At 38.8% G+C, this 13,821-nt stretch overlaps 1 protein-coding gene across 1 annotated transcript in view; it reads right to left on the minus strand.

The window, feature by feature from the left end:
* Positions 1 to 733: 733 nt before the first annotated feature.
* LOC134601635 (hexokinase-2-like) overlaps positions 734 to 13,821 on the minus strand; it is a 78,622-nt gene continuing 65,534 nt past the window's right edge. The window contains exons 9-10 of the mRNA XM_063446153.1: positions 3,073 to 3,303; positions 734 to 926 (exon numbers count right to left, since the gene is read on the minus strand). Of these exons, the coding sequence (XP_063302223.1) occupies positions 791 to 926; positions 3,073 to 3,303 (367 nt within the window). The 3' untranslated portion in view covers positions 734 to 790. The remainder of the gene's footprint in view (positions 927 to 3,072; positions 3,304 to 13,821) is intronic.

The following is a 13,821-nucleotide window of genomic DNA, read 5'->3' on the forward strand; positions in this document are numbered from 1 at the left end:
TCTTATGGAGCGAATGTGAAGGTTTACTTACCTGTCTTGAAGCGTGGGCCGGTGTTCAGCGCGCACCGCGGTACTGGAACTTCAATTTCAGGTTCCGGTTTCCGGCACTGGAACTTCAATTTCAGGTTCCGGTTGTGCACACTTCCTTTCAGTCCCGCCTGAAACCGGAACCTGAAATTGAAGTTCCAGACCGCGGTGCGCGCTGAACACCGGCCCACGCATCAAGACAGGTAAGTAATTATGGGACAAGGGGAGGGAAAGTGCACTAGGGGACACTATGGGAGGTGGGAGGGGGAACACTATGGGAGGGGGGGAAGAAAACTATGGAAAGGGGGGGAACACTATGGGATGAGGGGGGGAACACTATGGGAGGGGGTGGAGAATACTATGGGAGGGGGGAGAATACTATGGAAAGGGGGGAACACTATGGGATGAGGGGGGAACACTATGGGAGGGGGGGAGAACACTATGGGAGGGGGGGACATTTCCTGGATTTTCCTTCTTAAAATGAGGTGCGTGTTATACGGTACATATATTTTGCAAATACAGTACATCTATATTTCTATATTTATATTTAAACTAATGTCTTATGTTGTTCAGTAAAACAGCCATAAAACATCCACATGTGAAAAGGGTATATAAAATACCTACAATATACAATGGCAACATATAACAAAAATACATAAAAAAAATATACATAAACTCTGTTGAACATGGTCAGCCAATGTGTATATGTGACCACAAATGTAGTGGTGTCTCTGACAATATATATTCTTAACTTTCTCGTGAATTATAAAGTTTTTCGGGTTTTTTCAGCCACTGAAGCAATCAAGGCAGCTCCAATCCCATGCCCATCTGATGTCTTAAAGTTGACTTCTTTGCCAGGAATCAGGTTCTTCAAAGTTTTCGTTAAGTTTCTGGCAAAGCTGCAAAAAATAAAAAGTAAAGTGTGTTTTCCACACATACATGATTTTATGTCTTATTAATTCTTCAATGTTATATTGTCTCTGCAGAGCAGTATTTTATTTGAATGTGTTATGAAAATATTAGTAAAGACAGGGAATCTATCATTTACTTAAAGAGCAGGAATAGACCCTAAATAAAGTCTAGTTACTGGATGGGAAGGCTGTATGGGAAGTAAGTTTCTCAGGTTTTTGTACAAATACGGTTGGTTGACAGTTTCAGTAAATTGCATTTTGATGATATCCTTAAAATGTCCTTAAACAGCCTGCCTGTTAACAACAGGTACTTGCAGGAAGATCTCACCTTTTATTTCAATGAGAAATGTTATTTTTTTTCTTAAAAATAGCTAGTGATGTCTTTGACTAATGCATTGAGTTTCCACTGACGTTCACTGAATTAGCAACAGATAGGTGGTAGTCACACAGACACTGCTAACATAACAATCAAACTGGGAATTTGGCTACTAAATGCTGTTTTGGTTCCGTTGGCAGAGAGTATGTGAGAATCTATACCCATTTTTAGGCCATCAGTATATAAGTATTAATTTTAGGGCCAAAACTGACCTCAAATTGCCATGTGATGGGGCTGATTTAGATGATTGGGCACACATATTGTCACGGGTAACATGGGAAGGGGTGCACATATTGGTGGAAAGGCCCTTCATGTACTAGAGATCCATGCAACTACCGTGCACTATATTTTCTAAGCTTTTCTTTTACCGTTAACCCCTAACTAGCAGTAAGCAGCACTAACTGTAAATTCCCCATTTTCCCATAACTCCGACCCACCACAGCTAGCAAAATATATAATTATAAAATATTTAAATTAATTAATTAAATAAATTGAACCCCTGAGGGTTAAAAAAAAAAAGTTAATCCTCAGGGGTTAAAAAAAATTAGATCACAGTATAATACTGTGATCTGTATTTTGATCACTGTAGGCAGTGATCAACTGGCAGGGAAGGGGTTAATTTTTATTTAGACTGAGTAAAGGGGGGTGGTATTTTTTATTTTTTACTTAAAAGTTACTAAAACATTTAAAAAAAAATGTATTCACCTTTTTAACCCCTTAAGGACACATGACATGTGTGACATGTCATGATTCCCTTTTATTCCAGAAGTTTGGTCCTTAAGGGGTTAATGCTTATTTTAAAACTTTTTTTAACGTTAACCCCTAGTTAGCCTAACACCAAATTCCCCAATTCCCCACTAACACCCATCCCAGCTAGCTAAATATATAATTAATAAAATAAATGTAACTACTGAGGGTTAAAAAAATAATAATTAACCCTCAGGGGTTAAAAAAAAATAAATCAGATGACATTAAAATGTATACCCTGCCAATTGATCACTGTAGTCAGTGATCAATTGGCAGGGAAAGGGTTAATTTTATTAAAACAGGGGAAAGGAGGGGTGGGATTTAACTTTAATTCTTTTTTTTTTTACACAGGGGGCAGGATCAGCACTGATCCGTCTCCCTGCACTTCACACAGAACCCGGAAGGGCAGGGGGGCAGAAGGTAAGTACATTGAGCACATGTGCTCGCTCTGACATGCTGTCAGAGCGAGCACCGGTGCTGGGGCAGCCCGATAGGGTGCTCCCGGTCTGCCTCTAATACAGAGGCAGACCGGAGCACCGTTAACCCCGTTAACTTTAACTTTAGTAAATGACGGAAATTTTCCGTCAACGGTCCTTAACTGAAGGACAAGTTTGACAGAAAATTTCCGTCCGCGGTCGGGAAGGGGTTAATCTGTGTCTTAATTTATTGGGCATAACAACATTTTAAAGAAATACTACAAGTACTATACACTCTACAGCTTGTTGTAGTGGTCATGGTGCCACAAGTGCCCTGGGACCCCTCATTGTAAGTAGTCAAACGGTTTTAGAACAGTATGACTTCATCCCTTCAATCCAAATTAGCTATATTTACCTAAATGTTTCAGTTCAGAGTAAGTCACTGTTTATTGTGTAAACCCCAAAACGAATAAACTTAAATTTTACACTTACTACAAATGGTTACATTTCTATTAGACTGTGTATTTTAAAATATGTTTTCATTGCTAAAGAAAAGAAAAAACTCATGCATATCTCTAGATGCTTTCCTACTTACTGTGGATGCTCTGTGTATAATGATCCTGTGACTCCCACTGAAATTTTCCTTTCATCCTGACAATTCTCGTGTATCTTCTCGACCACAGCAGCTATGCCCGCAGCACACAGCTGAGCCGCTCTCTGTGATACTGCACGGCACACCTCCTTCACCAACAGGGCGCCATCAGACGTACAGCACAGGCCTCGCTGCAAGAGCACCGAATTCAGCTGAGCCATGCTCAGCTCATCTCTAAATCAACATTAAATATCGTCAGCTATTTTGACAAAAACGCATAAAAGAAATTCAACTGTATCTGTACCAGAGGCATAACATTTTGATTATTATGACATTTCCTCTGAATTAAATTGTATTTAATGCGTGGTGTTTGTAAAATACTGATACATATTGTTAAACCATATATTTCCTGCTGTTTAGGATGATCATTGCGTTGGTCCTTGGATTATGAGTAAGGTCGTTATAGCGTGAAACGCTCAAGGTATTTCATTCATTCCAGAGCCTGTTGGCACCTCAATTGTAAAATAAATTTTTAATATAAAGGATACGATTTTTTTTATATATAATAATAATAATAATATATAATATTTTTTATATTTTTTCAATAGATTTGTTTGCCATTAAGTGGTTAGTTTCTTTTCTTTCAATTCTGTGTTGTTTTTCTGAAGTGCTGTAAAATGTTTTCAGCAGTGTAACCCAGACTCCTTAGCCACCCCCTCTCTCATTTCAACATGTTCCTAATTTCCAGTCTCTGAAAGAAATGTTTCTTTGTCAGCCATTAAAAATGTCTTATCTAGTGTGAGGAAAGCTCACAGCACAGACTGCACTGCAGTTAGAGCCCATTTGTGCTTCCCTGCCTCCCTCCTTGTAATGCAAATAATACATTCTCCTTCAGCCCTTGTCAGTAAACATCTCTACCCACTGTTAACCCTTTTCCTGTCAGCCAACCGCACTACCCACTGTTAACCCGTTCACTACCAGCCGACATCACAAACCACTGTTAACCCTTTCTCTGCCAGTCCCTGTCAGGCAAACTCACTATCCACTGCTAACCCCTTCCCCTCCAGCACCTGTTAATCAACCTCCCTCAATAGATTGATAGCTAGATATAGATAGAGCTATAGGTAAATATATATAGTGATAGATAGGTAGATAGATAGAGATAGATAGCTGTTTGTGTGTGTGTGTGTGTGTGTGTGCAGAGGCATAACTAGAAACCATGGGGCCCCGGTGCGAAAATTGCCCTGGGGCCTCCCATACGTCTACCTTCCCATACTTCCCCCCCATACGTTGCCCCATCACACATGCAGACACACACATGGGGATACACACACACATACAAACAGACATACACACATGCATACAAAGACATACATACATACAAACACACATACAGACACACACATACAAACACACATACATACACACATACAGAAAAACATTCATACAGACACACAAACACACACATATACAAAATGTTTTAGTCACCCTCCTGTTTCCTAGATGCAGAGAGTGACTTTCCCTGGGGTTCCGTGGTGGCTCAGCCTGATGGGAGTCAAAGTTCCCACTCTGACTCCCTCCTCTCCTTCCTCCCGTGCGGCTCCCGGTGTAAGCTGGGAGGAGTGACCAGGGCAGTCACTTCCTCCCAGCTCTGATGTCATCACAGGGGGCCTGTTCGTGCTGTTAAAGCGCCACAGCACTGACTGGGCCCTCTGGAAATTCATTTCCATCGGGTGGCTCTAACAGCATGGGCTACCCAGTGGGCCCCTTAACGTGCGGCCGGGGCTGCAACACATGGCAGACGGGCACTGCGGTGACCACGGTAGATCCACCACTGTGTGTGTGTGTGAGAGAGATGTGGTATTTAAGTTCTAGTGTCTGAATTCTGTATTTGTAGTGTAACTTAGGTTGAGTACTTCTGGGGCAGGAATTATGAGTGTGTCCTAACATAATGATTGGCATTTTACGTTCTACTTAGAGGTGATACTCGAAATATTAGAATATCGTGCAAAAGTTCATTTATTTCAGTAATGAAACGTAAAGGGGGAAACTAATATATGAGATAGACGCATTTCATGCAAAGCAAGATAGTTCAAGTCGGGATTTGTCATAAGTGCGATGATTATGGCTTACAGCTCATGAAAACCCCAAATCTGCAATCTCAGTAAATTAGAATATTGTGAAAAGGTGCAATATTCTAGGCTCACAGTGTCTCACTCTAATCAGCTAAGTACGCCACAACACCTGCAAAGGTTTCTGAGCCTTTAAATGGTATCTCAGATTCAGTAGGAATCACAATCATGGGGAAGACTGCTGACCTGACAGTTGTGCAGAAAACCATCATTGACACCCTCCATAAGGAGGGAAAGCCTCAAAAGGTAATTGCGAAGGAAGTTGGATGTTTCCAAAGTGCTATATCAAAGCACATTAATAGAAAGTTATGTGGAAGGGAAAAGTGTGGAAGACTTGCTAAACTTCAAAATAAAAAAATGATAGCTAAAGAGAGCAAAACCAACCCCAAAGCATTTTTTAAGTACATAAATTCTAAAAAACCCAAACATGAAAGTGTAGGTACACTAAAAACTGAAACGGGGGTGTTAGTTAATGAAGACCAGGAAAAGGCAGGAATTTTAAATAACTATTTCTCCTCCGTATATATTAAGGAAGAATCCATGGCAATAGATGTGCAAATGATTGCTACTAAAAACTTGCAGAATAATTGTAATTGTAATCGGTTAACTCAAGACAAGGTGCTGTAGCAACTTAACCCCTTCAGGACGGAGTCAATAGTGCACGTTCTGATCAAAACAAAACGTAAACAAAAACTGGAATTTGCTCTATATGTCTGTTCAACCGTAATTCACCTCTTTCAAATTATATGCACCCACACTTATTATATATCATTTTGTTCAGGAGAAACAGGGCTTTAATTTACCATTAACTATTCATATATGGAATATAATTTATTATGAATAAAATAAAAAAAACTGTGAGAAATTTATTTATTTTTTAAAAATGTGTATTTCCGTCTGACATTTTAGCTGTAAATGTCATAATACTGTTAGGTTTTACTGCAACAAAATGCACATATTTGTAATCAGCGATGTCTCACGAGTACAACAGTACCCCCCATTAACAGGTTTTATGTTGTTTTGGAAAGTTACAGGGTCAAATATAGAACGTTCCATTTTCAAATTGAAATTTGCCAGATTAGTAATGTTACCTTTGAGACGGTGTGGTAGCCCAGGATTGAGAATTACCCACATAATGGCATACCATTTGAAAAAGTAGACAAGCCAAGGTATTGAAAGTGGGGTATGTTTAGTCTTTTTTAGTAGCCACTTAGTCACAAACACTGGCCAAAGTTAGCGTTCATATTTGTTTTTGTGTGAAAAAAGCAAAAAACGAATATTTGGCCAGTGTTTGTGACTAAGTGGCTACTAAGAAAGACTGGACATACCCCACTTGCAGTACCTCGGGTTGTCTACTTTTGCAAATGGTATGCCATCATGGGGGTAATTCTCATTCCTGGGCTACCATACGCTCTCAAAGGCAACATAACCAATCTAGCAAATTTCAATGTGAAAAAAATGAAACGCAAGCATTATATGTGACTCTCTAACTTTCCAAAACACCATAAAACCTGTACATGGGGGGTACTGTTATTCTCGGGAGACTTCACTAAACACAAATATTAGTGTTTTAAAACAGTAAAACATATTACAACAATAATATAGTCCATAAAAGTGCAGTTCGTTTGTAAAAAATTCAAAAAACTTCACTTTTACTTAAAATATCATCGTTGTAATACAATTTACCAGTTTGAAACACTAATATTTGAGTTCAGCGAAGTCTCCCGAGTAAAACAGTACCCCCTATGTACAGGTTTTATGGTGTCGTGGAGAATTACAGGGTCAAATATAGTGCTTGCGAATTAAATTCTCTGCACTTTCTCCCTGTGTTGTCAGGCATGTCAATCAAATTTTAATTAATCAAATCACATAATTATGTTAAAAGATTACTTAAATATACATGTAGAATTTTAATATATATACATATATATGTATTTAAATTCTACGTGTATACTAATGTAATCTTTTATGTAATTATATGTATTTATCTATATATATATATTTGCGGTTATTTGTATTTTATATATAGATAGATATATATAGAATGTCATTCTAAGTGTATTTTGTTACCAATATATATATATTAATAACAAAATACAATATGAATATATAATTTATATTAAATTTTGTTTCAATATTTTATTTATTTATTTTATTATTTTATTTATTTATTATTTTAATTATACGTATATATATATAATATATATATGTACATCTATTATATATATAATATATATACATATTATATATATGTAACATCATTATAAGTGTATTTTAATGCTAATATATATACTTATATTAGTATTAAATACACTTTGTATGACTTTACATATATATAATATGTATATATATTATATATATAATATACATACATATTATATATATAAAAATATTTTCAATTTATTTTTTAACATGTATAATTTCTTTTTTTATACTTTCTTACCAGCAGGGGGACTGTCTGATATTTTAGACAGTCCCCCTGCAGGCAGATCCATAGCCAGCTATAGGGGGCAATGTGATCGCTCTTTGAGAGCGATCACATGGCCCCCGGGGGCCTCATTTGCCGTGGGAGGGCTGCCTGGGCTGTCAGGCAGCCCCCCAGAAGAGGATCGCGGCGGAGGTAAGTATAACTTACCTCCTGGGGCTCAAAGCCGTTACGGCGTTCCATGCCGCCGCAACGGCTTTAAAGCCCATTATAATGGGGACGGCATGGAACGCCGTAACGGCGTTAACGGGTTAAGATAGTTAATATAAACAAAGCTCCAGGGCCTGACGGTATCCATCCACGTGTACTTAAGGAACTAAGTTTAGAAATAAGTGAACCTCTGTTTTTAATCTTTCAAGATTCTTTTCTTTCAGGAAGTGTTCCTATATTCAAAAAGGGTTCAAAATCCTTGCCTGGAAATTATAGACCTGTGAGCTTAACTTCTGTGGCTGGTAAAATATTTGAAAGGTTATTAAGGTATAATATTCAAGAATTCCTTGAGAAAAACATGGTTATCAGCAAAAATCAGCACTAACTTGATTGCGTTCTACGAAGAAGTAAGTAGAAGTATAGATCAGGGTGTTGCAGGGGATGTGATCTATTTGGATTTTGCCAAGGCATTTGATACAGTTCCACACAATAGATTAGTGTTCAAACTCAAGGAAATCGGTCTCGATGAAAATGCTTGTTCTTGGGTAGAACATTGGCTTAAAAACAGAGTACAAAGAGTTGTCATTAATGGTGAATTTTCAAGCTGGACAGAGGTGGCAAGTGGTGTCCCTCAGAGGTCTGTTCTGGGACCCCTTCTATTTAACATGTTTATAAATTATCTTGAAGACAGCATTGAAAGTCATGTTTCAGTGTTTGCAGATGACACAAAACTTTGTAAAATAATACAATGTGAGCAAGATATTACTTTGCTGCAGAGGGATTCAGATAGAATGGGGGACTGGGCACTCAAATGGCAGATGAAATTTAATGTTGAAAAATGCAAAGTTATGCACTTTGGCGTAAAGAATACACAAGCAACGTATACCCTTAATGGAAGCGAATTAGGGATAACAACACACGAAAAGGACTTGGGAATTGTTATAGACAACAAACTATGCAACAATGTGCAATGTCAATCAGCAGTGGCCAATGCCCTTTTTCATGCATGGCCAGTAAGGTATTGTCATGCATGAAAAAGGGCATTCATTCTCGGGACGAGAATATCATTTTGCCTCTTTATAAATCACTGGTAAGACCACATATTCATTATATGCTGTGCAATTGTGGGCACCTGTTCTAAAGAAGGATATTATGGCACTAGAAAAAGTGCAGAGTCGGGCTACAAAATTAATAAAAGGAATGGAACATATCAGCTATGAAGAAAGGTTAACAAACTTAAACCTATTTAGTTTACAAAAACGTCGCCTGAGAGGGGATATGATAACATTATACAAATATATTCGGGGCCAATACAAACCCTTGTGTGGAAATCTATTCACAAACCGAACTTTACATAGGACACGAGGCCATGCATTTAGACTGGAAGAAAGAAGATTACGTCTAAGGCAAAGGAAAGGTTTTTTTACTGTAAGAACAATCAGGATGTGGAATTATCTGCCTGAAGAGATGGTTTTATCAGAGTCCATACAGATGTTCAAACAGCTACTGGATGCATACTTGCAAAAACAGAATATTCAAGGATATAATCTTTCAATGTAGGGTAATAGCTGCTTGATCCAAGGATAAATCTGACTGCCATTCTGGGGTCAAGAAGGAATTTTTTTTCCTAGCTTGTTGCAAAATTGTGCTTCAAACTGTTTTTTTTTTTTTTTTGGCTTCTTTTGGATCAACCGCAAAAAACAAATGTGAGGAAGGCTGAACTTGATGGACGCAAGTCTCTTTTCAGCTATGTAACTTTGATAAAAAAAAAGTTCACAAGCAGCAGGGATGACCGCAGCCTGGAGAGGATTGTCAGGAAAAGGCCATTCAAAAGTGTTGGGGACTTTCACAAGGAGTGGACTGAGGCTTGAGTCAGTGCATCAAGAGCCACCACACACAGACGGATCCTGGACATTGTCAAGCCGCTCCTGAACAACAAACAACGTCAGAAGCGTCTTACCTGGGCTAAAGAAAAACAGTCCTGGTCTGTTGCTCAGTGGTCCAAAGTCCTCTTTTCTGATGAGAACAACTTTTGCATCTCATTTGGAAACTAAGGACCCATAGTCGGGAGGAAGAATGGAGAGGCACACACTGCAAGATGCTTGAAGTCCAGTGTGAAGTTTCCACAGTCTGTGTTGATTTGGGGAGCCATGTCATCTGCTGGAGTTTGTCCACTGTGCTTCATTAAGTCCAGGGTCAACGCAGCCATCTACCAGGAGATTTTGGAGCACTTCATGCTTCCTTCCGCAGACGAGCTTTATGGGCATGCTGACTTCATTTTCCAGCAGGACTTGGCACCTGCCCACACTGCCAAAAGCACTAAAGCCTGGTTCAATGGCCGTGGGCTTACTGTGCTTGATTGGCTAGCAAACTCACCTGACCTGAACCCCATAGAGAATCTATAGGGCATTGCCAAGAGAAAGATGAGAGACATGAGACCGCACAATGCAGAAAAGCTGAAGGCCGCTATTGAAGCATCCTGGTCTTCCATAACACCTCAGCAGTGCCACAGGCTGATAGCTTCCATGCCACGCCGCATTGAGGCAGTAATTGCTGCAAAAGGGGCCCAAACAAAGTACTGAGTCCATATGCATGCTTATACTTTTCAGAGGTCTGATATTGTTCTATGTACACTCCTTTTTTTTTTGATTGCATGTAATATTCTAATTTACTGAGATTGTGGATTTGGGGTTTTCTTGAGCTGTAAGCCATAATCATCATACTTATGACAAATCACAGCTTGAACCATCTTGCTTTGCATGTAATGCGTCTATCTCATATATTAGTTTCCCCTTTTACATTGAATTACTGAAATAAACAAACTTTTGCATGATATTCTAATTTTTCGAGTATAACCTGTAAATAGTAGGAGGGGGGGTAGACAGTAGAGTGCACCTTAAAGAGCACCTTAAAGAGGACAAAGCTAAATTGAAATAATTTCATACCCCTGCCTTACGTATTCTGTTTCGAAACACAGGAATTTAAGATTTTCTGGAGGATAATGGAAGTATTTTGGCAATGTGTAAATATATGACCAAACATTAAGCTAGCGATAACAATTTGGCGAAAATAGGGTCAACTGACTATGTCAAATATAATTTTATATCTACAGTACAAACACATAAGAATATTGTTAGATTAAATTGAAGATACTGTGTCCAGGATAATCCTTCATTAAAAATCTGAATTTCTCTACATATGTTTTCGTTTAATTAATGTAGTAGTTTGGAATAGCAATTTTTGAATTTTATACTTTTTTTTTTTTTACCTTTTTCCTTTTGGACTTTATATATATAGAGTACCATCGACTCTGCCTTAAAGGACCACTCTGAGGACCACACCAACTATAATCCACTGTAATGTTTATAGTACCAGGAGTGCCGTGGTGAACTTCCAGTGGAAATTTCAAAATCTTTTTAGAGATGTTGGGCCATATCCAGTGTCCCCTGCTGCAGTAGTCAAATATATTCATTGTGGGGAAGCACAGCTGACCAGGGTTCCAGCTTGTTGGCTCAGACCTCTCAGCCAGTGAACATAGCCCTGCTCAGTGGTCATGGTGCTTGGAGTGTTCCTTTAAAAATTCCCTTACTTTCCAATTTAACTTAAGGTTCTATTTGACTTTCAAATGATCTTTGGAAGCCTGACGTAAAATGAACACTTCTGGATTTTTGCAGGTTTTTTGTTTTTTTTTTCACATCAGCACGATCGATCATTATCTTGTATTTACGGCTTGTTGCCTGGTTGGCTAAATCCCACTTGATCCTTATTGATTTGCTTCAAAACGATTGGGATTAAGGTGAGTAATTGATAATTTAGAAAATATTAAGTCAAATGATTGGGGTAGCTACAGCAATTATTGAGCCTCTTCCCTTGTCATGTTTTTAATACATTGCTTATGTAACTGTCTTTTTAAGGAGTTATTGAAAAGATGGACTGCTTAAGAATTTTCAATATCACACATTCTTTTCCTAGCTGTTGGAAAAGTCAAATCTGTGCTTGCAGAAATTCAGATGATGTTATTAATCACTTTTTATTTTTAGCAGTAGTTCCAGATGATTAATGATTTGCTAATCTAATGCCACTGTCAAGAAGAGTTATGTGGAGAATTCTGGGAACTATAAGCAGTGCTCTTCGTTGGGAACTGAAATCTGTGAATGCACAGGGTGCCATAGTGAGTGGGTGCTATTGCTGCACTGCCCTGCCAGACCATGGGTGGTGTAGAGGTAACCCGTAGAAGGCATAGCTCTATGTGAAAGCCTGAAAAGCCCTCACCTAAGACAGTTCAATTGATAGTCCTAGTGGTCAATATTGTGCAGCCAGCATTGCACCAGTACCCGAAATTATTAAGAGATTTACAGATGCTGAAAAAAGGGTGAAGGACCAAAAACTCAGGGAGCTAAGGAGGCAAATTCTCAATTCTCAGGCTCCGTATCTGGAACTTTTAGGATTGAAACATCTTAACTGCAAAGTATATATGTAAGCAGTGTGGATACTCACTTACAGGGTTATTTTCACTAAACACCCGATTTTTTCCAAATGGCCAAAATCCAGTGAAGATGAGTGAACTCCCATCACATTTACTAAAGCCAAATGGTTTCAGGATTTGGTTGGTCTGACCGATTCTGTAACATTTGTTTAGAAGCACTTGTGTTAAACAGCCTGTGTTTACAATATTAGACAGACACGTTTCTTAGGAGATTCCAGTATTGTACCCAAAAAGGTAGACCCAGTGACAGAGGGGAGTGTGCAGATCTTGCCATCTTTTGTATTCAAGAGGGCGTGTGCTTTTCCCCACCGATAGCCGATGTTGGTGCCTCTTAGGGCCTTTGTCATGTGAAATGAGCTTCTCCACTCCAGTGTGGCCTTACATGGATTTGGCTGGAACATAAGTGGCATTAATCCAAAGTGAAAGAGCACCCTAGATTTCAGGGAATCCAGAACAGCCACTTTATCTGTAAATGTTGCAAAGTCAAGCTCCAGTTGGTGCTCTTGCCAATTTTTGAAGGTGTAACCAGCCATTAATATGTACTCTGCAGCACTCCGCAGCAGCATGACATCTTGGCTTCCATCTGGAATCCTCTGCCTGCTGACCTCTCCATCACGGTAGAGCCATGAGCAACCCCAGAGGGGCATAGGCTGAAAGGGGACTGTGACTCTTGCTACCATACACACCTCTGTCCAGATACCCATATTTTGCCTGATGATTTCTAAGTTTTACTACTTCTTAACTAATTCTAATAATATGGGGTTCTAATCTCTATTAGGGGCCTTGCTCTCTAACAACCTACTGTAGGGGCCTTGGGGGTGTTCTAACACTCTACTCACTTTGTCAGTTAGTATAACCTGATTCTCTACTGACATACTCAACAGTGTGTTTACAAAGCATGTTTTTACTTATAAGCGGACAAGTATACTTAGCTTGTTTATCTGTTACTACCAAAACAAAATTAAAAAAATGTGGTAATCTATGTAGGAGTATAACTCTATGCCATCTTATGCTGTGTTTTTTTAATTTAGAAAGCCTAGATGGAGTTAGGTACCACCTGTATACTAATTTATAATGAGACTCCAGATGACTAACAGATTGTGTAATGCCTTTCAGCGTGATAAGGAAGTCAGGTCACTCATCTATTTTGTATACCCCACCCAGTTCACTTTCCCATTTAAACATATAGTCCAACTTGGGACCTATTTCACCTGCAAAAACAATGTAACAGAGACGGTATGTTTACGGACAGGGTCCGACAAATAGACTTTTTCTAATTTTGACATTTCCAATTTCTTCTCATTCGGACCCCGGTCGGGAACACCAAAATGTTCTTTAATAGATGTTACCAATCTCTCATGCATGGGGGCATCAAAAATGCTAAGGAAGAATTTTTCTTTAAATTGATTAAAAGGTAAGAACAAGTTATTGGGTGAAACAAACCATTAATGTGAGAAATCGAAGGGAAAGCCAATATTCAACATCCAAATCAGGCAAGG

This window comes from Pelobates fuscus, chromosome 3 (assembly GCF_036172605.1).
Source record: "Pelobates fuscus isolate aPelFus1 chromosome 3, aPelFus1.pri, whole genome shotgun sequence".
NCBI classification, from domain to species: Eukaryota; Metazoa; Chordata; class Amphibia; order Anura; family Pelobatidae; genus Pelobates; species Pelobates fuscus.